The 24593-nt window shown below is 37.5% G+C and overlaps 1 protein-coding gene across 1 annotated transcript in view; it reads left to right on the top strand.

The window, feature by feature from the left end:
• Nucleotides 1–10405, top strand: part of LOC306849605 (F-box/LRR-repeat protein 17-like) — a 211866-nt gene extending 201461 nt beyond the window's left edge. The window contains exons 9-10 of the mRNA XM_079384768.1: nucleotides 1728–1870; nucleotides 8521–10405. Of these exons, the coding sequence (XP_079240894.1) occupies nucleotides 1728–1870; nucleotides 8521–8658 (281 nt within the window). The 3' untranslated portion in view covers nucleotides 8659–10405. The remainder of the gene's footprint in view (nucleotides 1–1727; nucleotides 1871–8520) is intronic.
• The last annotated feature ends 14188 nt before the right edge of the window (nucleotides 10406–24593 follow it).

The raw sequence follows: 24593 nt of genomic DNA, 5'->3' as shown, positions 1-24593 counted from the left end.
TATATTAACAAAATCAAACAAGTTTCTGCTCTGGAAATCAATGCAAATTAGTGCATATTTGTGACCCTGGACCACAAAACCAGTCATAAGTGTACATTTTTCAATAATTGAGATGTATGCATCATCTGAAAGCTGAATAAATAATCTTTCCATTGATGTGTGGTTTGTTATGATCGGACAATATTTGTCTGAGATGCAACTATTAGAAAATCTGGAATCTGAGGGAGCAAAAAAATCTAAATATTGAGAAAATCTCCTTTAAAGTTGTTCAAATGAAGTTCTTAGCAATGCATATTACTAATCAAAAATTACGTTTTGATATATTTACAGTAAGAAATGTATTAACGTGATCTTTACTTAATATCCTAATGATTTTTGTCATAAAAGAGAAATGTATAATTTTGATCCATACAATGTATTGTTGGCTATTGCTACAAATATACCTGTGCTACTGATGACTGCTTTTGTGCTGCAGGGTCACATTTGTCTTAACAATTTTTATTGTAAATTTGAATGAATGTAATTTGAATCCAGTGAAGTACATGTCAGAATGCACTTGTAAAAAGTTAGATAAAACCAGTTTAGCTCGACCAATCACCAAGCAATGCTTCATTTAGTTCAGTCTGTGGTGGAAAAATATGGAAGCCTCCACTGAATAAAAAATAAAAAAAGGTTATTGCAACTTTTTATCTCACAATTCGGACTTTTTTTTCTCATAATTGCGTGATATAAACTTGCATATCATACGAGAACATATCAGTCTTCTTTCCCCCCTCAAAACTGGATTTTAACTTGCAATTATGAGTTTATATCTCACCATTCTGTGAAAAAAAGTCTCAATTGTGAGAATAGTTTTATTCAGTGCCGGAAACAGGCTTCCATATAAAAAGGTCACATTAGCAATTAAAGAAAAAACACTTCAGCAAAACATGATCAGGTCAAAGTGTCTGAATCATTTTTGCTCCTAAATATTTATCAATTTTACTGGTAGTCCACTGAATGAAGAGTTCTGGGTATAATATGTCACAGTTTACTTTATTTAGCTCTCCTCGCCTACAAAAATGAACAATAATGGCCTGCCTCAATTAAAAATATCAAAAGTTATATCTGGTGTCTGAGTACTGAATACTGAAATATTTATCTTATTTGTCTTATTTATTGCCATAACAAAATAAAAGTTTTTGTTTACATAATGTTTATTGTATGTATATATGTATATGTATATATATGTATATGTATATATATATATATATATATATATATATATATATATAAATAAACACACATACAGTATATATTTTGAAATTATTTACATGTATTTATACCTGTATATATATTCATATAATTTATATCATATATAAATACATTTAATATATAAATGTAACATATTTTTCTTAAATATATACATGCATGTGTGTGTATCTATATACACTTAATAAATATACACAGTACACACATTTTATGTAAACAAAAACTTTTATTTTGGATGCAATTAATCACAATTAATCATTTGACAGCTCTAATATATATATATATATATATATATATATATAATCTTTTTAAAATTATATATTTTTTTATTATTATTTATTTATTATTTTAAATTGTTATGGCAATAAATCATACTTAAGTTAAGTTAGTTCACAGATGAATGAAGATTTGTGGTGATGTGTTTGTGTCGTGATGGATTCAGTGGTTGTTGAGGGTCTCTGTCTCTCTCTGTCCAGCTCTCATCGCCATCGGTCAGTACAGCAGCACTATTGAGACGGTGGACGCCGGCTGGTGTAAGGAGATCACGGATCAGGGCGCCACGCAGATCGCCAGGAGCAGCAAGTCTCTGCGTTACCTGGGCCTGATGAGGTGTGACAAGGTGAGTTCCTTCACATCTCTAACAGATGCTCCAGAGTCCACAGAAGAGTCGTTTCCTCGGGGTCACGGGGTCACCAGTTAAACACCTGGCAGACAGAAACAGGACCGTGTTCAGCCGACAGCGTCTCACCTTCATAGGGCTCACGTCTGCATCTCTTACCTCCTAGATCACGGATTCACTAACTTTTTTGTCAGCTGAACCCCTGAATAATTTCTGAATAATTTAGCTGAATAATTAGCATTTTACTTCTGTATTTTATTTTTTAAATATTCATTCAAAGTTTTTCATTTATATGATTTTATTCATTGTTAGTAAGTGTTTTAATTTGATTGGTTTTATTTTAGTCACTGGTTTAAAAAATTTATTCTTAGGATTGAAGTTTTTGTTTAATTTTAATTGTTTTATTTTTATTTTATGTTTACATAACATTTTTATGATTTAACTTTTTTGTTTTAATTTATTAATTTATTTCATATTAATTTATTTTACATTTTTAGCAAGTGTTATGTTTTGGTTTTTAATTGATTTTTTTTTTTTTTTACTTTATTTAATATTTAGTACATGTTTTATTCTGATTGGTTTTATTTAAAAATATTTTTATTTGATATTTGTATTTAAAAAAATTCAATTATTATTATTTTTTTAAATACATATTTTAATTTGTCATTTGTATTATTCAACTATTTTCTAATTGTAATTATTTTAAATTATTTATTTAATTTAAGTGTTTTCTTTTTTATACATTTTTATTTAAAAATTATTTTCGTTTACACATTTTATGATTTAATTCATTTTTAATGCGTTTTATTTTGATAATTTTTCATTTTAAAACATGATACACACACACGCCCGGGGAGCAGTTGGGGGTTCGGTGTCTTGCTCAAGAGCACCTCAGTCGTGGTATTGAGGGTGGAGAGAGCGCTGGACATTCACTCCCCCCACCTACAATCCCTGCCGGCCCGAGACTCGAACCCGCAACCTTTGGATTACGAGTCCAGCTCTCTAACCATTAGGCCACGACTTTACCATCCAGCTAATTCTCTATGTTTTTATAATCTCATTGGGAAGCTGCAGATGTGACGGATAACCCGTCTGTCTCAGCATTTGCTTCCTATAAGGCAAAGTCAATTATAACAGACATATATATATATATATATATTCCCTTTCATTTGACACTTTTCCATTTCAAACCCACACTAAAAGTTAGAGATTGAGTGAAATTTGTGGCATTTCCTTTCATTTGGCTGTGAGATGCAGACACACATCACAGATCGCTCTGTCATGGCCTCGGGCCCAATGAGAGACGACTGAAAGAACGCTATTGATCCACAGCAGCCCAAATCATCAAATCAATTCATTATGCTCCTCTCAGACCTCCAGCTCTGGACCAGACTTTGATGTGACGCCGCGGAGCGAGAGAAGAACGAGAGAAAGCTGGTTTCTTTATCAAAGAGAAGTACCCTCAAACCCTCATTGTCCCTCAAAGCCTCCAGAAGAAGCGTTTTCCTCTTCACAAACAGTTTTAGTCAAAAATGATAGTTCTGTCATCATTTACTCATCCTAAGCCCATATGATGATGATGATTCTTCCATTTAACACATTAGGAGAATGTCTGGAGAATCTCTTGTTCGTTTCATAGTGCACTGCAAAAAAAAAAAAAAAGGATTTTAATTAGTATTTTGACTCATTTTCCAGTTAAAATATCTAAATATCCCTGAAACAATGTTAATTTATTTTAGAAACAACTCTGCAGATATTAAAATAGTAAAACTTGCTTTCATTGTATCTTGAATATATGTTTTTGTCTCATTTTAATTGTTACATTTTTATGATTTGGTTATTTTTTCCTAAGTTTTTTTATTTTTATTTTTTATTTAAATTTTAATACGTTTTTATTTTTTGTTTTTAAATATTTAAATGTTTTTAGTAAAAGTTTTATTTTGATTGTTGTATTTCTCTATCTAAAAATCCTTGAAACATTGTTTTATTTTAAAGTTATTGATTTTAATTTGACATTTTAATTCAGTCGCTGTTTCCCATTGTTTTACAAACAACACAGTTGTCCCTTATAATTAGAAAATAACAAAAAGCCAGATTGTTTTGATGTAGATATTATGCGGTGTTGCTTCTCAAGTAATTTTATCTAGTTTCAAGGATTTTGAGATTCTTGAAAAGTAAAAAAAAAAACTCATAAACTTGAGAAATCACTTTTTGCAGGGTGACCTCGACTGTCCTAAAAAGGACAAAACACTATAAAAACATCATCACAGTCAGTCCTGCATCTGATCTGATCTGATGCATACTTAGTTTTATTAATTTATTATGCTTTTAGAGTGTTTTTGGAGTTTGACAGTCATGCCAAAAATCATTAGGATATTAAGTAAAGATCATGCTCCATGAAGATATTTAGTAAATTTCCTACCGTAAATATATCAAAACTTCATTTTTGATTAGTAATATGCATTGCTAAGAACTTAATTTGAACAACTTTAAAGGAGATTTTCTCAATATTTAGATTTTTTTGCTCCCTCAGATTCCAGATTTTCAAATAGTTGTATCTCAGATAAATATTGTCCTATCATAACAAACCATACATCAATGGAAAGCAATGGATAAAAATGAGCTTTTATGACTGGTTTTGTGGTCCAGGGTCACATATGAGAAATCTCTGCGTAAACAGTCTCTCTATCTGTGTTGCACAGGAAAAAAAGACACGAAGGTGAATAAATAATGACCGAATTCTCATTTTAGTTGATCTGTGCCTTTAAATCATTGGATTTTCCTCCCGTTTGTAATGTGTGCTTTGGGTTTAATGCCTGATATCTGGAGAGCTTTATGTTCTCAGAGGGAAATTACAGTGCGTTTGAGCGGCGTTTACTGGTCAGCGCTGGTAAGCTCTGCTCTCTCTCAGTGTTTGGTCTCGCGGCCGAAGCCAAAACAGGCCACAAACTCATCGCACTGTTAGACCGTTAACGGTTTGCCCTGAGGACAGAACGACTCATCGAGGATTTCGCACAGGGTTTTGATCCATTCAGCTTTTTGCTTTTGAAGCTCCATTACAGTCTGAGTAAATATGAGCAGAGACGAGTGACGAGAACGGCATCGTGTGGAACGAGACCAAAACAACAGCGGCAGAGGCGGAGAGACTTCTGTTCGCTTTGAGAAGATCAGAAAAGCCGTGAGATGTTCAGATGTCACTGTCAGTAAAGTTCCTGAAGAACAGCACAGTTACGTCTCGTGATATCAGAGAGTTAGAGGCGATTCTTATATGCTTCATGTGAAGCAAGTGAACAGAAGAACAGCAAAGCAAGTTTTCTCATCTACTGAAGTGTGAAATTAACTACAGAATATGTGCTTCATGAAGTCTTGATGAGTGCAGTTTTCTTGACTGTTGATGAATGTCCTGTAGAGACAGGAAGTTGGGAAGTGGCCAAGTATATAAACAAGATGAGTAAAGTTTGTTATGATGGCTTGAAAAGGCTCAGCCTGAAAGTTTAAAATAGTTTTAAAATCTTGATGTTTTAAGATCATAGACAGATAAACAGAAAAAGAGAATAGTTTTTTTGCTAGATGGTTGCTATGCAGTTGCTAGGGTGTTGCTGGAATGTTTTGGGTGGTTGCTAGGGAGTTGTTGGTTGCTGTGCTATCTCTGGGGTACTCAGGGTGGTTCCTAGGGAGTTGTTTGTTGCTTAGTGATTGCTGTACTGTTACTAGGGTGTTGCTGGAGTGTTCTGGTTGGTTGCTAGGGTGTTGCTTGTCGCAAGGTGGTTGCTATGCTGTTGCTAGAGTGTTGCGGGGGTGTTCTGGGTGGTTCTTAGGGTGTTGCTGGTTGCTAGGTTTTTGCAATGCTGTTGCTAGGGTGTTGCTGGGTGTTTGTTGCTGGTCACTAGGTGGTTATTATGCTGTTACTAGGGTGTTCTGGGTAGTTCCTAGGGTGTTGCTGGTTGCTAAGCATTTGCTGAGGTGTTCTGGGTGGTTGCTATGATGTTGCTGGGGTGTTCTGGTTGGTTTCTAGTGTGTTGCTGGTTGTTAGGTGGTTTCTATGCTGTTTCTTGGGTGTTGTTGCGGCATTCTAGGTGATTCCTAGGGTGTTGCTGGTTGCTATGCTGTTGCTGGGGTGTTCTGTGTGGTTTCTTGTGTGTTGCTGGTTGCTAGGTGGTTTCTATGCCATTTCTAAGGTATTGCTGGGGAGTTCTGGGTGGTTTCTAGGGTGTTGCTATGCTGTTGCTAGGGTGTTGCTGGGTGGTTTCTAGGATGTTTCTGGGGTGTGCTGGACAGGTCGGGTGGTTGCTTGGGCTCAGTAGTATCCAGTGTTGATTTTAAAGGAAGGTTCTGGGTTGAGTTTAAGTTCAGCTCTGTGAGCAGCATGTGTGTCATAATGTTGATTACCACAGAAAATAATCACATTTACAGTAACGATATCAATGAGGGACGACAATTACAAAGGTTCAAAGCAAACAGTGAAGCCGCAAGCACATCCAAACTCTCTGTCACGACCGTGTGGAGCTGCTAAACCCAAACTGAGTTGAGCTTAACTATTATGTATTTAGATATTTCATCCAAAATATCCAGCTAAAATGACGTTTAAATGACTTTACATGATCTTTGTGTGAGGTGTTTCTGTCATAATGTGATTCAGCATTGCACAAAGTGTAAAATAAATGTTTTCTGATCATTAGTCTCTTCTGTTTAGAGCTGCAGGCGGGTTTTGTGGTCTGTGTGTGTTTTGTTATGATTTTTGAGGTTTCATGTTTTAAAACACGAGGGTTTTCTGAGAAATATGAGCTGCGTCACAGTGTTTTGCCGCGATAGATGTGCTGCAGGCAGGTTTAGGGTTGTGGTAAATCAGCGATGCTCACACACTCCAGAAAGCTTTTTAAGTCTTAACCAGAATACTGTGTTTGGATGTGAGGAATGTGTGTGTTTGTGTCTGGATCATATATTTCAGTGTTTCCGCCACACAGCACACATTTATACTGCATACTGGAATCATCAGAACGACTTGAGCATGTAAAGTGCATTTTTGCTTTTGGACCGAGTCATAAATACACACACACATGCAATAATCAGCCGTTTAATGCTGCATGACAGTCAACATTTGTCTTTCCAAACTGAATAAGCTGCGATCAGAGAGACGTTCAGTTAGTCAAAGAGAAATATCATATCAGCTACAGTGAAATGTGTGCGATACTTTTTTTTTTTTTTTTTTACTTACTGTACACTACCAAAAAATATCTTATATCAAGATACATTTACTTAAGATATTAAGTCTTGTTTTCTGAAAAACTGATCAAAATAAAGTGAGTTTTTGCTTAAAACGAGAACAAATATCTGCCAGTGGAGTAAGAAAAATAAACCTGTTTTTCCTTTGAATTAATTAGATTTTTCTGACATCATTAGCAGATATTTGTCCTTTAAGCATAAACTCACTTTATGCTTGTGTGTGTGCATGTGTGTGTGAGATCATGTGGAAAGTCGATTTAGTTTGTTTGTATTTCATTTCACAAATGAGATGACCAAAACATTTTATTTGCTTTTAATTTGCAATAAATCAGTCTGTTGTCGGCTGCAGCTGCACGTCACATGGATTCTCATGATGGACACGATAAAAGCCAGAATTGCAGCAAACGCTGCATTGATTTAAAGCCGCAGTGTGTCATTTCTGCTCAACAGAACTGATCAAATAATCATTGTTTCCAAACAGATTCCTCACACTTGTTGACATGATTTCATCATCATTTTATAAATTACTGCTGCTATGATCTCTAATAAATTCACAAATGACTGTTTTAAAGAAATAATGTGTAATCTACTGTGCATTGAACCTAATTTGCATAGAAAGCAGACAATTTGAAATGGGAAAACTTTATAGTGTCTTAAATAAGTGGTGTTACCCTACAAAATTATTTCCTTAGTATTGTTGTCTTTTGTTCAGTAGAAATATTATTTTTTTTGTTTCAAATGTTTCAAAATGCTTAAAATAAGGAAAAATATCTGCAAATGGTGTCAAAAGATAAACTTAATTCAAAGAGAGAAAAAATGTGTGTGTGTGTGTGTGTGTGTGTGTGTGGAGAATATCTAGACATTCTTAAATCAACATACATTTATTTGAGAAGCAAAAGGTTTTAGTTTTTTCCAAAATTAAGTGATTTTATTTTTAAAACAAGAAGAAAAGGGGAAAACAAGTCTGACTTCATTTTGATACATTTTTCAGAAAACAAGACTTAATATTTGAAGTCATTTAGCATCTCAAGTAAATGGGTCTTGATTATGAATGTTTAGATGTTTGTACTGGAAAACAGCAGAAAGTATTTTTTGTATGAAGTTCGTGAACGATTAGAGCAGGTCATGTGAGATCTTCACCTTCAGTCTGCATGTGAATAACACACTTGACATCGCACATGATGAAGGTTGGATCCCTGTGGACGTGGTGTGATTATCTCACTCAACATGTGGAGCGTCTGTGTTTCATCAGCCGCTTGCTGTAAACTCAGCATGAGATTTCTCAGACGTCTTGCATTAATATATGAATCATTTCTTCAATGCAAATGGCGTGTCGTGCATTTGTGATGCTTTTTGGGAAAAATCGATGCGTCGAGTCAAAATAAGTCAAATGAAAAGCAAATGTGTGTGTGTTTGTTTTGTTGCAGGTGAACGAGGAGACGGTGGAGAGACTGGTGCTGCAGTATCCACAGATTGTGTTCAGTACAGTGATGCAGGACTGTAAGCGAACGCTGGAACGAGCCTATCAGATGGGCTGGAGCCCCAACACATCCACGGCCTCCTAACACACACACACACACACACACACATGAACATGACGCCACCGCAGAATCATTATCATTACTATGCCGTTTATTCCACCTTCCAACATTATACAGCAGGAAACATCAATATTATTTGATGTGAACACAAATATGTTTATGCACACTTGACTTTGACATGCAGCTCCACATTTATTTGCAACCTACTGAGTCGCACTAAACCCGTCAGGAGCTTACTCTAAATATCCAGAGAAAGAAATAAGACATTTTGCATTTTGAATGAGGAGAAAAAGTTTTTGGGACCACAGGATTTTTGCATCGTGACATTTCCCTGCAGCTCTCATTATCCTGACTCATCTGGACGTTTGTCTTTTCTCATTTGTTTGTTTTTCTCATTATCATCAGATGGGATTTTCATTAGATTCTCATTATTGAAACACACTCATTTTACTACAGTACAAGGGAAGTTTCTGTAACAGATTTATTAAATAAAAAATAAATCCAGTACACAACCATAGTGTAGAAATGCTTCAGATTACACAATTTTATTACTACACTTTTTTTACTCAGTATGTTTGTCGTGTTTTACAGCACAAATATCTAAAAAAGTTTAAATCAAGACATGTACTTAATTATGAATTACTTAAAACATGAACTCTTGTTTTAAAAAAACTAAAATCTGAAAAAAATGAAAATGTATAGTTAATATTTAAAACAAGAAAATATATCTACCACTGAAAAAACAAACTTAAATATAATAATTAAAAAAAAAATAGAAAAATCAATTTAAACGTGTTTTATTTTTATTTTTCTGACCCCACTGGCAGATATTTGTTCTTGTTTTAAGCATAAAATCGCTTAATTTTAACTTCTTCTTTTTTTCGCAGAAAACGGTGTAATTTATCTTTCATTTAGTTTTTCAAGTAAATATATCTTGATTTAGTAATGTTTAGATATTTTCACTGAAAGACATGACAAAAAATACGTTTTTGCAGTGTATTATTTGCATTTCAACAATGAAACGTTTAGGATAAATGTGTATTTAATTAATAATAACAATAATGTTGCAATGCAAATAACTTGATTTTCTCCTTGCAAAATAATGTCTTATTGCTTCCTTGTTATTTTGGGTGAATTGTGACTTCTGTCATGTATATTCCTGACCGGTTTTATGCGATTCTCCTCTTTAGACTTCAGTTAGTAGTTTCGTTTGCGTCTGAGTTCATTTAGACACGTTACACTTTCATTAGAAGCCTGTATTTCTCTCATCGTTCCCCAGAAGTATGAAACGAAATACTGTTCGGCCGACTGAGCGTCGAGTTAACTGCGAGTCACAGGACAAAGCGAACGCTCTGTTGGAGCAGCTCTGATGCTGTATGTGATGTAGATGTAGACGTGAAGACACAGGCCTTGTGTTGTTGATTTCGTTTGCTCTTGTGAATCTGTAACCCTGTGGTTTGGAGTTTGTTTTGGATGTAAACTGATATATGAGGTTGTTTTGTTTTTTTGTTTTTCGAGGTATATCCACCATATGGATTTTTTGCATAACCTATGAATATTTAAGGATGTACTGGCCTGGAGTGTAAGTGAGTTTGCAGTCGAGAGGTTAGTTAGTTAGTTAGTTTACTCATCTACCCGTCTTCTGCTCCATAGCTTGCCTCATTCAGACGAGCAGGGTATTTTTCTATGGTGTTGTAGGAGGAAGAGTTTAGTTACAGCCTTGATCTTTTACTGTACCGGGGGATGTGAGTCTATTAAAAAACACAATTCTACTTCACTGACTCCTGCTGTCATTTCAGTCCTACGTGTGTGTGTGTGTGTGTGTGTGTTTGTGTTTTTGTGAAGTTCACATGTAGATCTACAAGCACAAATGTGATCTGGATCTGCTGAATCTCCTTAGACCTGGAGTCACAGTCATTCAGATTGTTTGTTTATTAAATGTTATGCTTTCAGATATTAATTAAATTCATTTACTCAGTTTACCATGTTTAAATCCAGCTCACAGAGCTCTAGTGATTTTCTCACTGATTCTTTCAAACTCAAAATATGAAAAGTCTGCGGTTTTTGTTTGGGTATAACTGTAAATACATTGACTACAGCACTAACAAAAGTATAGTTGTATGACCTTTTTTTCCTAGTATATCATGTAAATACTATGGTGCATTAACATGGTAATCATTCAGTACTAATGTAATGTAATGTCTGTCTTATTTTGGTATCATAGGTATACTATTATAGTTTTAGTTTTATTTGAACTAAATACAGTTTTTGTCTCTTTTATTTATTTTTAAATAGGTCTATAGTTTCTATTATAGTTTTAATATTTTTAATTATTTAATTTTTGTGTTTTCTTTTCCATTTTAGGTAGTTTTAGTTATTTTGTTTTGTTTTTGTCATTTTTCTTTTTTGAACTTATGTCTATATATTTGTTAAAAATATATTAGTTTTGACAAAAATATTTACAATTGGATTTTATTTTTATTTTGTTTTAATCTATTTAGTTATTGTAATTTTGTGTTTTTGAGATTATTAGTTTTGTTATATTTTTTAATGTCTATATATACACTGAATACACTATGAACTCAACACTTTTGTTTTTGCCCCCATTTTTCATGAGCTGAACTCAAAGATCTAAGACTTTTTCTATATACACAAAAGGCCTATTTCTCTCAAATATTGTTCACAAATCTGTCTAAATCTGTGTTAGTGAGCACTTCTCCTTTGCCGAGATAATCCATCCACCTCACAGGTGTGGCGTATCAAGATGCTGATTAGACAGCATGATTATTGCACAGGCGTGCCTTAGGCTGGCCACAATAAGAGGTCACTCTAAAATGTGCAGTTTTACTGTATTGGGGGGTCCGGGGGGGGGGGGGGGGTCATATGCGCCGATCCAGAGCATCCCAAACATGCTCAATGGGTGACATGTCCGGTGAGTATGCTGGCCATGCAAGAACTGAGATGTTTTCAGCTCAGCTTCCAGGAATTGTGTACAGATCCTTGCAACATGCCGTGCATTATCATGCTGTAACATGAAGTGAAGTGAAGTGACATACTGCCAAGTATGGTGACCCATACTCGGAATTCGTACTCTGCATTTAACCCATCCAACGTGCACACACACACACACAGCAGTGAACACACACACACCCGGAGCAGTGGGCAGCCATTTATGACGAGCATGCAGTTGATGGTCGTGGAAGAATGGCACAACAATGGGCCTCAGGATCTCGTCACGGTATCTCTGTGCATTCAAAATGCCATCAATAAAATGCACCGGTGTTCGTTGTCCATAACATACGCCTGCCCATACCATAACCCCACCGCCACCATGGGCCACTCGATCATCAGCAAACCGCTCACCCACACGATGCCATACACGCTGTCTGCCATCTGCCCTGTACATTGAAAACCTGGATTCATCTCTCCAAAGTACCAGACGCCATTGAATGTGAGCATTTGCCTCACGCATGCATGCAAAGATAGACAGACAGAAAGAAAGAAAGAAAGATAGATGAAAGTGAAAGTGACGTGTCATACGGCCAAGTATGGTGACCCATACTCGGAATTTGTGCTCTGCATTTAACCCATCCAAAGTGCACACACACACAGCAGTGAACACACACCCGGAGCAGTGGGCAGCCATTTATGCTGCGACATTTAACCATTAGGCCACGACTTCCCCACAATAGATAGATAGAAATAGATAGATAGATAAATTGTATGTATGTATGTATTGTGACGAGTCAGCTGCCTCCCCCCTTATCATCATCACCACCCCGTCCCGTATTCGCCGCCCTTCACCAGGCGTGTGAGAGAGGAGGGGCGCTGAAACAGCCAGGGCTGGCGGCGTGTGATGAGGTGCACCTGATGTGAATAGAGCCTCATCACCGCCGCCGTTTAAATGCCGAGCGCGCCTCTCCTCGGGAGACCAGTCTCTTTCCCGTGCATGCACGCTGGTGTCCTCTGGTGTCCTCGTCGTGCTGCGGAAGGGAGCGTTGAGTAGGGAGACTGCCGCACCCGTTACGGCTGACGGGCCAGGATGCCGGGCCGTTTAATCCCCCTGAAGCTCTGGGGGCCAAGGAGTAGGACGAAGCCGCTGGAAGAAGCCGCCGCCACTCGCTCCCGGACCCGAGAGGGGAGTGTGTGCGGCCACCGGACTCCGCCCCTTCCCTGGACCCTTCCTTTCTGAACTCTGCCCTCCTTCACGTACCCCGCAGCACGACGAGGACACCAGATCCCCTGTTTATTTTGGACACTTTTCCCCCCTTTTTGGACACTATTTTGATTATTATTGTTTAATAAAAACCTCTCCGAGTCCTGATGCCACACCCACTGTGTCTGTCGTTTGCTCCTCCCGCCACAGTATGTATGTAGGCTAGTCATGTAATTGGTGTATGGCCAAACACTGTGTAGCACCGACTACCACAGCAAGGACCCGTGCAATATTTGTTTGACCGCACGCATTAAAGATTGAAACTGCCCGCTCCCGCAAGATTTGCAATCCCAATGCAGCCCTCTATTCCAAAGGAGCTATGAGTGAAATGTATTCTATGCTCTAGAGACAGATTCCAAGTGAGGGCCTCGTCACCTAGACGGCCATCAGGACAAGACCAGATGAGTCCTCTGCACAATCTGACTTTTCTGCAGTTGGAATTGAACTGCTGGTTTCATCTGGCCAGAGGAGAACTGGCCCCCCGACTGAGCCTGCTTTCTCCCAAGTTTTTTTCGCCATTCTGTTACCGATGGAGTTTTGGTTCCTTGCCGCTGTTGCCTCTGGCTTGCACTGGAAATGACACTTCATTTCCAGTGATATCGTCAACTGGATTGCACAGATACTATTTAAACTGAACTGAGCTGAACGATGGCATCACTGAATTCAATAATGAACTGCCTTTAACTGAAAATTGAGTGTTTAATATTGTCCTTTTGCATTATTGGCACACTACTTTCCTATTTAATAATGCTTTGACGCAATTTTATTGTTAAAAGCGCAATATAAATAAAGGTGACTTGATTGACTTGACTATGCTGAAGTCTTTCTTATCGAAAAATCTGACGCACCTATAAATTCTCCTCCCCCTTCACAAATGTCATTATTTTTACCTTTGCAGTTTAAATAAACCCCATATCGCACATATTTCAACAGGGCATCTTGCTTTATTAATATTTATTATGAATGTCTTAACCAAACTTTACACTGCAAAAATTGATTTTCTTACCTAGTGTTTTTGTCTTGTTTTCTAGTATAAATATCTAAACATTCTTGAATCAAGATGCATTTACTTGACAAGTAAAATGATTTAAGATATTAAGTCTTGTTTTCTAAAAGTTTTTGCGTAATTCAGAGGCTAAACAAGATTATTTTTCTTGTCCCATTGGCAGATATTTTTTGCTTGTTTTAAGGAAAAAATACCAATTTTTTTTTTTTTTACAGAAAACGACATATCTTAAGTAATTTTTACTTGTACAGTAAAATCATCTTGATTCAAGATTTTTTAGATATTCATACTAGAAAACAAGACAAAAACACTAGGTAAGAGAATCATTTTTTGCAGTGTAACAACAAGATCAGATCCCCTAAGTGCAGCTGATGGTGCTTTGAAGTGATGCTGGAGTGATCAAGAATTTTCCAATATACAAATATGCTTTCCTTTAATTCCTCTGAACTAATTTTCTTTCCTTGCAACATTTCTCGCATCCTAAGAAGGGTGGAGTTAAGACACGAGGATCCACAAATAAGAAATGAGAAGCGCCCATACTGTAATTAACACAGACCACATGACTTTGCTGCTTCCTGTGGAGGTTTTTGTTTTCCCTGAGAATGTCAGACAAATATGGCCTAATATTAGACTAATATAAAATTGTGGTTGACTAACGTTTAGTCGACTATTAAGGGGCAAGCCCTACAGAAAACTACATTTTGTTTTATTTTAGACAATTCAAATGTTTTTATACTCTTAGTTTTAGTTAATGATAGCTCTGCTAATGATACACTGAATAAAAACCACGCTATTGCGGTCTGATACCTGGTAGGTGTAGTAAGTTTTGTATTCCAGTTGTGTTTCTGCTGATTCTCAATCAGAATAACTTTTCTTTCTGTGTGTTTGTGTGTGTGTGTGTGTTTGATGGGGTGAATCAGAAGAGCTTTAGGGACGTGACGGGTCTTTGACTCTCAATCCTCTCATATGAGCTTCAGTCGCTGCTGTAGAAACACTGAACTGAAGGTCAGAGCTGCACAAACATCTTCATCAGACTCAACGGCTGCTCACTGAAAGATCACGGGCATTATGTGATACATTCCACAAGGCAAATACTGCAGATTTCAAGGGTTAATTTCACTGTGGCTTTCACTTCGTTTCATGATGCATGTTTTTTAAAGCTAAAGGAATCAGTCTCAACATGATCTGTATTTCCCCCAAAAGATTGTGTGTGTATATATGTACATATAATGCACACACACACATACTGTAATTGTACTGTATATCTTTATTTCTTATTTCTATGTAGTATTTGTATCTGCCTTTAATTATGCTCATAGAAATTTGATATTTGAATTTATTTCTTATAATTTATAAACCTTATTACAGTATATTCTGGTTAAGTAAAACTGAAATTAAAATTAAAACATGGTTCCCCATCGAATAAGTAGCCGTGGACCAACAGCGGAGGTCTATCAGGTATGGAGGGACTAGATGAGTGGCATCACTAGATCCGCTGCAAAAACTCAAATTATGCCAATGATACTCCTCGGCATGGCGAGTGCAGTCCGCCATCAACTAAGACTGCTGCCCCCACTGCTCTGTGGGTTGTCTTCTGTGAGCATTTTGTCTCCTCAAGACAAGGCCGCGTTGGGGACATGTGAGAGGCAGGCTCAACAGACTGAGACCTGGCAGCCTCCTGCAACTCCACCGTCCATCTGGTTGTCTAGAGTTCATCTCCTGCCACTGGAAACTGGATTCTGGAGTGAAGCTGTGGAGATAGGGTCTGCGCACCCCTCTCTTCACATTAAATCCACTCTCTGCGTAAGCTATCACTTCACCGTACAAGTCCTTCGGCGACAGGGTAAATGTGAAGGAGGCAGGTCTTGGATCAGACTGGCAGCCTCTAGCCTGAGCCCTGCACGGAGGCGGCACAAGCGTGATGGTCGTTGTGTGGACGGGTTGGAACCATGTCCACCTTTGGCAGCTTCTTGTGCAACTGAGTAGCCCTTTTCAGGGTCCGCACTGCTCACCCCCTGTCGGGGGGAGGGTCCAGAAAAGGTGACCCAAACATTGCCTGTTCCCTATACTCCTGGGCGGCCCACCGCTGTCGCCAAGGCATCCCATTACGCGGTCGAAAATATAAGTTTAAACTATTAATCTTGGCTACATGGAACGTACGCACACTTCTTGATGTGCAGAATGGAACTGACAGACCCCGCAGGCGCACTGCCTTGGTTGCGAGCGAGATTAACAAATACAATATTGACATCGCAGCTTTGAGTGAGACTCTGCTTGCAGGACAGGACTCGCTAATAGAAGTCGGGCAAGGATACACCACCTTCTGGAAAGGCCTTCCAGAAGACACCCGCCGTCTATACAGAGTAGGTTTCGCCATTAAAAGCAGACCAGAACATTCCAGAGCCTCCTCTGGGAATCAGTGAGCGGATTCCTCTTGCGAAGGGTCGCTATGCAACCTTGATAAGCGCATATGCACCAACTTTGGATGCTGAAGAAAGCATTAAAGATGCTTTTTATGAGTCTCTTGACACAGTTCTTCTCAAATTTCCTCACACTGAAAAAACTTGTGCTTCTGGGAGACTTCAATGCCAGAGTAGGCACCAGCAACATGCTCTGGTCTGGGGTAATTGGGAAACATGGATTAGGCAACATGAACAGGAACGGCCTGCGACTTCTCTCCCTCTGCCCTGAGCACAAACTGGTCATTACCAATACAACTTTCCAAATGAAAAACAAATACAAAGCATCATGGATGCACCCTAGATCCAAACACTGGCACCTATTAGACTACATTATAACCCGGCAAGAAGATCTACATGAAATCTCCATCACCCGAGCAATGCGTGGTGCGGAATGCTGGACAGATCATCGGCTGATCAGATCCAAGATACATCTAACGATCCGACCTCAACACACTAGGCACCAACCCGCAAGACGGCTCAACTTCCGAGCCCTAAAATCCCCTGACATCACTGCATCGTACCATTACTGCTTGGCTGATAACCTTTCCTCTGCTCTCATTCATCCCCTACACAATACAGTGGAAAGCGCATGGGCTAATCTTAGCTCAGCTATACAAAAAGCTGCTACTGACACAATTGGATTCACTTCCTAACGTCACCAGGATTGGTTTGAAGACAGCTCCCCTGAAATACTCAACCTTCTAGAGGAGAAGCGTAAAGCCCTCACTGCCCGTCTTTCCAATCCACATTCTCCCTCTCTGCGGTCACACTGGAGTAATATCCGTGCTGAGGTGCAACGGCGGCTTCGCACAATGGAGAATGACTGGTGGCTTAGGAAAGCCCATGAAATCCAAGGCTATGCGGACACCAACAATTCACAAGCTTTCTACGATGCAATAAAATCTCTATATGGACCCCAAAAATGCAGAATCACCCCTATCAGATCTGCAGATGGTACAATACTGCATAAGGGGCAGTCGTGGCCTAATGGATAGAGGGTTGGATTTATAACCCGAAGGTCATGGGTTCGAGTCTCGGGTCCAGCAGGGATTGTAGGTGGGGGAGTGAATAACCAACACTCTCTCCAGCTTCAATACCACGACTGAGGTGAGACCCTTAAGCAAGGCACCCCCAACTGCTCCCCGGGCGCCACAGCATTGGCTGCCCACTGCTCCAGGTGTATGTTCAATGCAGAGCACAAATTCCTAGTATGGGTCACCATACTTGGCCACACACCACTTCCCTTTCCCTAAGGACAAACAAGGAATACTTGAGCGTTGGGCTGAACATTTTAACACCCTCCTCAATCAAAATAGCTGAAAGACTCACACACTGTTACCATTCATAAGAAAAGGGGAGACAAGTCCATCTGTAGAAACAGTATTGGTATATCCCTGCTCTCTGTGGCAGGGAAAGTATTAGCAAGGGTCATGCTGGTCCATCTAACCGAGAACATCACAGAAAGGATACTTCCTGAGTCACAGTGCGGCTTCAGGTAGGATTGGTCTACCTCCAATATGATCTTTGTCCTGCGCCAATTGCAGGAGAAGGCCAGAGAACAGAACAAAGACCTGTTCATTGCCTTCATCGACTTGGCAAAGGCTTTCGACACCATTGACCGCCAAGTCCTTTGGGTCATTCTGGAGAAGTTTGGGGTGCCACCAAGGTTTCTGGACATCCTTCAACAGTTTCATGTTGGCATGCAGGCTCGTGTGATTGTGGGTACTTCTCAATCCTCCTCCTTTCCTGTGCAGGTAGGAGTGAAACGGGGGTTTGTTCTGGCTCCAGTGATCTTCAACCTTTTCCTGTCAGCAGTCACCCTCCTTTCCCGCAACTCCCTTAGCCCCGACAAGGGTGTCTGCCTACAGTTTCGTCTGGATGGGAATCTTTTTAACCTCCGCCGCTTGCAAGCCATCACCAAGACCACCACCATCACAATTCATGAACTGCAATACGCTGATGACTGTGCCCTTCTAGCCCACAGCCCTACTGCAATGCAGCACACACTGGATGTTGAATGCGCAGTCTACCAAGCTTGTGGCCTACAAGTTAACATCCAAAAGACAGAGATCATTGCACAGACCACGATCCCCACCCCCACAACCCCAGAATTTTACATCCATGGCACACCAGTAAAGGTTGTTCAGCACTTCTGCTACCTTGGAAGCATCTTAACTCCCACCTGCCTCATAGACAACAAGATCCAGGCATGCATAAATCTTTCCTCTGCCTTCGGTAGACTTCGATCTCGAGTCTTTGTTAATAAAGATCTTCGTACCTTCACTAAAGCGGCCGTCTACCAGGCAGTCTGCTTTTCCACTCTGCTGTTTGGTGCAGAAGCTTGGACCCACTACTGCAGGAATATTCGGTGTCTCGAGGGCTTTCACATCAGATGCCTCCAGCGCATACTAGGTGTCACATGGAAAGACAAAATCCCCCACACGGACATCCAACAGTGCACCAACTCCAGCAGCATTGAGACAACCCTTGCTAGGCGGCAACTGCGATGGGTTGGACATGTTATCCGCATGCCCTCCCACCGCCTCCTCTGGCAGGTTCTCTATGGGCAGATATACGCAGCTAACAGGACACCTGGGGGTCAGAAGCGTCGCTATAAGGACCATCTTAAGGGGATCCTGAAAAGCTACGGCATCAACCCGGGAGTCCTGGAAGGAACAGCCGCAACTGGCAGGCATGGAGTTTTGCAAGCGATCTGGGGGTCCAACAGATCGAATTACAGCGCGCCAAACACAGAACTGTGCTACATCAGCGCAGACACCAACACGCACTGCCACAACCACATCCATCCCCAGACTCAGTACTCACATGTCCCGACTGTGACAGGACATGTGCCTCCAGAATTGGGCTTTACAGCCACCTTCAATGGCACCGCCGACAGCGGCGGCTGTCTCAACATTCCAACAACGCATTCTAGAAGTGACATCATCTTCGTAATCGATGGACTGCATAAGAAGTGTGTGTGTCTGTCTCTGTGTGGGTGTGTCATATGGGTATGATTATCATGTTTAATGTATCTGTTTCTCCTGTCTGGAGCAGATGAGATGATAACAGCAGTAATATCATCACCATATTCATATTCCATCAGTGTCATCCTGCTTTAGACTGTTATTATGGAACGGTATAATGTCTGCGATGATGTTCAGCATGTCTGTGGACTGACCTTTCACTTCATGATGACCTTTGACCCTGACACACACACACTCACTCTCTCTAAACTAAGTTTCTCTGATTTGTTCATGTTTAGGATGTTTGTTGGCAAGGAAACTGTCAGTCCATTTCAGTGACCCTGATGATTATATTGACTGTTTTATGAAATTTATATAAAGTTGTTTTGCCAAAAAATCAGATTACATGTAAAATGGACAAAACAGGGTCAACTTTTCTAGCTTCAGCTCTAAGTTATACGGCTTTAAACTAGTCTGATGTAGTTGCACTGACCCTGTGATGATTTTGATGGACAGCAGCTTTAGTTCAATATTGATTAAGCTGTTGATCCATTTCAGGTCCATTTGGACTTCTTGTTCAGCGTTATTTGTGAAGGTTGAAAGCTTCTGTTTGATGTCTGATGAGAAACGGCCTTCAGAAGCCACTCAAGTAATTAGATCTCTAAATATTCATGTGGTCATTAAACACTGAACGGGTTTGCAGAATCTCTGACCGCAGTGGCCAGAAAGGACGTCTGTCCTGCTGCTTTAGAAGAACATCCAAAAGTGACGCCAGTCGTGATCAGAAACACAGAAGAAACTTTCACGAACTACAGTGATGTACACTGAGAAACAATCTGCTGTACAAACAATATTCACTCAGAAATTGCTTGTAAATTTCACAAAAAAATTGCAAAGAAATGGCACACAACACATTGAATTAAACATGCAATTCTTAAGTAAAGGTAGAAATATATATATATTTTTTTGTTAAATTTTTGTTTTATTTACAACTTGGGTTTTATTAATTAATTATTTTTTCAGTGTATGAAATGGAATTACCATGGTACATTTGGTATGTACTGTGCTGAATGATAAAATATTGTGTGTGTGTACACAAAATTTAAATTATAAATGTCTTATAGGATATTATACAAACATTGTACTTTAACTGTGTATCATTATTTCTTGCTTAATGTCATTGTAATGTACTTCTGCATCTTAGAATTTTTTTAACTGCTTTCAATTATGCTGATTTAAATTAAATTAATTTATGCCTATTTGAATTACATAATTCCTACTATTGTATTTTATAAATATTAACATTGTATGTTTACTATATATCTTTAATTCTTGTTAAATTAAAATGGTAAAGTATTAATTACTATAGAAGTACGTTATTAAAGTGTTTCTACATGTAATTTTTAAACTCATATCTTTTCAGTTATGCTTATTTAAATAAATAGTTTAATTTATGCTTTAGTAAATTATTTATTACTATTTATACTGACTTTTTCTTGCTTAAAATGTAGCACTTCAGCATCATAGTATTTTTGAACTGCCTTCAATTATGCTGATATAAAAAGTGAATTTAAATGAAAAAGTTTTATTATATTTATTATAAAATAAAATAAAATGTATTGTATTATTTAATAAATGTTCTATTTATGAGGGAAAAACAAGTAACAAATACAAAAAAAAAAACCAGCAGCATAATTGATAGGTCATTTTAGTTTATGCATTCACTAATGTTAACAAATGAGACCTTATTATAAAGTGACAGTAAAGAGTAAAGTTTTCCAGCAGATTTCGTCCAGCTCTTCAGAAACTCCTCGTTGTGTCAGATTGTTCAGTGAGATGTTCTTGTAAGCGATCGTCACTGTCATCTGCGTTTAATACGCCACACGCCGTTCCTGAAGGCCAAATTGAGGGCTTTCAGAAATCTAGTTAGCTTTGTTTACCGACCTTTCCATCAGTCCGAGCGTCCCGTCAGCAGACAGCATGTTATCAAGCACTGTCAACAGACGCATACGCTGCAGCTCTACACATACATCAATACATCTGACCTTCTGCGTTTGACCATCTTAAGACACCAGCATCTGCACACATCTGTTTGGAGGGTTTATATCTGCTGCACAATGAATTTCATTGCAAAATACAAAATATACAAATAACACTGACTCTAGACGTCTGTCCTTGGGTTTGAGTTACAAATAATGATTGTTGTGAATAACAGTATTTGCCTCGCGCTGTTTTCCTTCCTAGTTCTTTTGTTGTTGATGTAAGAAGTCAAACAGTATTTTAGCACAAATAAATCTACATGGTAATTTTGGTAATTATTAATTTATGCTTATTTACATGAATTATTTGTATTATTTATATATATAAAAAAATATAAGTTTTATTTTACTTCATATAAATTTAATGTAAATCAGCATGAATCAATGCAAGTAAATATACAGAAGTACTTAAAAATGAGTTTTAACAAGAAATAAAGATGTACAGTAAAATACAGTGTTTATGTATATATACAATTATAATTAATTCAAATAAACAAATCAGCATAAATGAAGGCAATTAAAAATACTAAGATAAAGTTCTTTACAATGTATTTTTTAAACAAGAAATAAAGATATAAAGTAAAAAAAAATACAATGTTTCTCTATAAAATACTAAAATAAAATTGTGCATGTAAATAAGCATAAATTAATTTAATTTAAATCACCATAACTGAAGTCACTTAAAAATGCTATGATGCAGAAGTACTTTACCATTTATTTTTTAATAAGATATACAGTAAAATACAATATTTATATATAAAATACTATGATGAAATGACTTTAATTCAAATAAGCTTACATTAATTTAAATCTGCATAATTGAAGACAATTAAAATACTAGGTTGCATAAGTACTTTACGAGTACTTTTATTTTTACAAGAAATAAAAAATATATAGTAAAATGCAATGTGTTTATATAAAATACTATACTGTAAAAAAAATTAAATTTATAGTCAGCATAATAGAAGGTGGTTAAAATACTACTTATAATTATTAAATATAAATTAACAAATAATTTATTCTTATTTAAATTAAACATTTACATTTTATTAAATTATTTTTATTGTTGTATTTTATATATAAACTTTGTATTTGTACAGCATATTGTTTTTCTTTCTGCAGTGTAATTGTAAGTGTATCATGTGCCGCAGCTTTTTTTTTTCTCCGGTTTTGAAGGCTGCTCTTGGAACGCGAGGAATGTTTTCCAGACATTTTTCTGGCCATGCCACGTGTTTTTTGGGTTCATATGCTGTAAATGTGCTCTCTGAGGGTCTGTGTATTTACAGACCAAACTGTTTTGCTCTGGCTCAACTTCTCGACTCTAATGGATGTTCCCTTAAATTCACCTCTGACATCAGCAAAACCAGAGTTTCTCCGCAGCTCTGGAAATCCCGTCCATCGGTTTCTGGACTCTGGGATTTAATACAGATGGAAACAAGCGTCTGTCTTTTCTCTCCATGCATGTTTCAAATACAGTTTGAGCAAGAACTCAGACGAGGAGACATTTGAACATTTTTCAAGAGACAGCAGAGCATTGTTGAAAGTATTAATAATAATAATAACAACAATAAACATTACTTTCTATAGAGCATCTAAAAGTTTCCTCTCGAAGCGTTTTACAAGAATAAAATAAAATACATTCAAATACAAAATGAAAACATGATCTCAGAAAAATTTCAAGAAAGAAATACAATATAAAACAATTACAATATAACCACATAAAAGCTACCCTAAATAGTAATAACCTATTGTATTAGAGAGTAATATTCAAATTGAATCATATTTGTTTGTTTCACTTCTAGATTCAGCGGTTCTTAGTGTGCAACTCAAAAATGAAGGGAAAAAAATATTGTTAAATGTAAATAACATGAATTATTAATCTTTTGTTGTTGATGTTAATAGTCAAAGTCCACAGTATTTTTTGCACAAATGAATCTGTCACATGGTAATATTGGTAATGCTATCTTTCTGCATTTAAAGGCATGCATTAAAGGATAAATAAATTTTTATTGCATTCAAGGTCTGCATTTGAATTGCTTATATTACTTGCATTCATTGGGAACTGAACCCACAACCTTGGAGTCGCTCTACTGTTAAGTGTTTTCTGCTGTTTATGCTTATACAACATTGCAAAATACAAAATATACATTAAGAGGCGCTGATTTAGTCCTTAGTGTCCTTAGGTTTGAGTAACAAATAATGATTGACGTGAAAAACAGTATTTGTGAGCGTCAGGCCTCACGCTGATTTGTTTCTCACATCTTTTTGTCTCCAATCAAACTACAGTATTTTAATACAAATTAAAATGTTACATGGTAAAATTGGTGATGCTATCTTTATGCATTTAAAGGCATGCATTAAAGGTTAAATAAAAACATTTACTTTGCATTCAAGGTGTGCATTTTATCAGTTGCTTGTATTACTTGCATTCACTGGGAATCGAACCCACAACCTTGGAGTCGCTCTATTGTTTGTTTCCATTCATCTGTTTAATCTCAGTCACTTTATTGTCTATTGTTTGTGCTTATACAACATGCAAAATACAAATATATACATTAAGAAGCACTGGTCTAGACCACTGTCCTTGGGTTTGAGTAACAAATAATGTTTGTTGTGAATATTTGTGAACGCCAGGCCTGTCACTGTTTTGTTTCCGTGACTTTTGTTGTTGATGTTAAAAGTCAAACTCTACAGTATATTTGCACAAATTGATGTGACAATCCAATATTGGTAATGATATCTTTATGCATTGAAAGGCATGCATTAAAGGTAAAATTAATGCCTTTACATTGCAATAATGCATACATTTAATCAGTCGCTTGTATTACTTGCATTCACTGGGAATCGAACCCAGTAGAGTTGATCTACTGTTAATTTCCATTCATCTGTTTAATCATACTTTATTTTCTGTTGTTTATGCCTCTACTACATGCAAAATACAAAATATAGAGTAAAATATTATTAAAATAATATTCTGTAACTCACAAGTGACACTATAGCAACACTGAGGTCATGGGTTCGATTCCCAAATGCATGAATTATAGCTTAACTGCAGTGTGTTTTGTTTTGGATAAAAGTGTCTGCCAAATGCATACATTTAAATAATCTTGATCTCTAAGCCTCCTATTACTTTGTACCCAATATCAAATTTTATGATTATCGGATCCATGCATGTAAATAATATAGACTGTACATGATAGTTTACCCAATATCTTTCTGCAGACTGATTCGCAGGATAACTCGTACCTGCAGCAGATTTACAGAGACCCC

This window comes from Barbus barbus, assembly GCF_936440315.1.
Source record: "Barbus barbus genome assembly, chromosome: 29".
In the NCBI taxonomy this organism is placed as follows: Eukaryota; Metazoa; Chordata; class Actinopteri; order Cypriniformes; family Cyprinidae; genus Barbus; species Barbus barbus.
The sequence above is the reverse complement of the archived record's forward strand: the minus strand, read 5'-3'. Positions and strand labels throughout refer to the sequence as shown.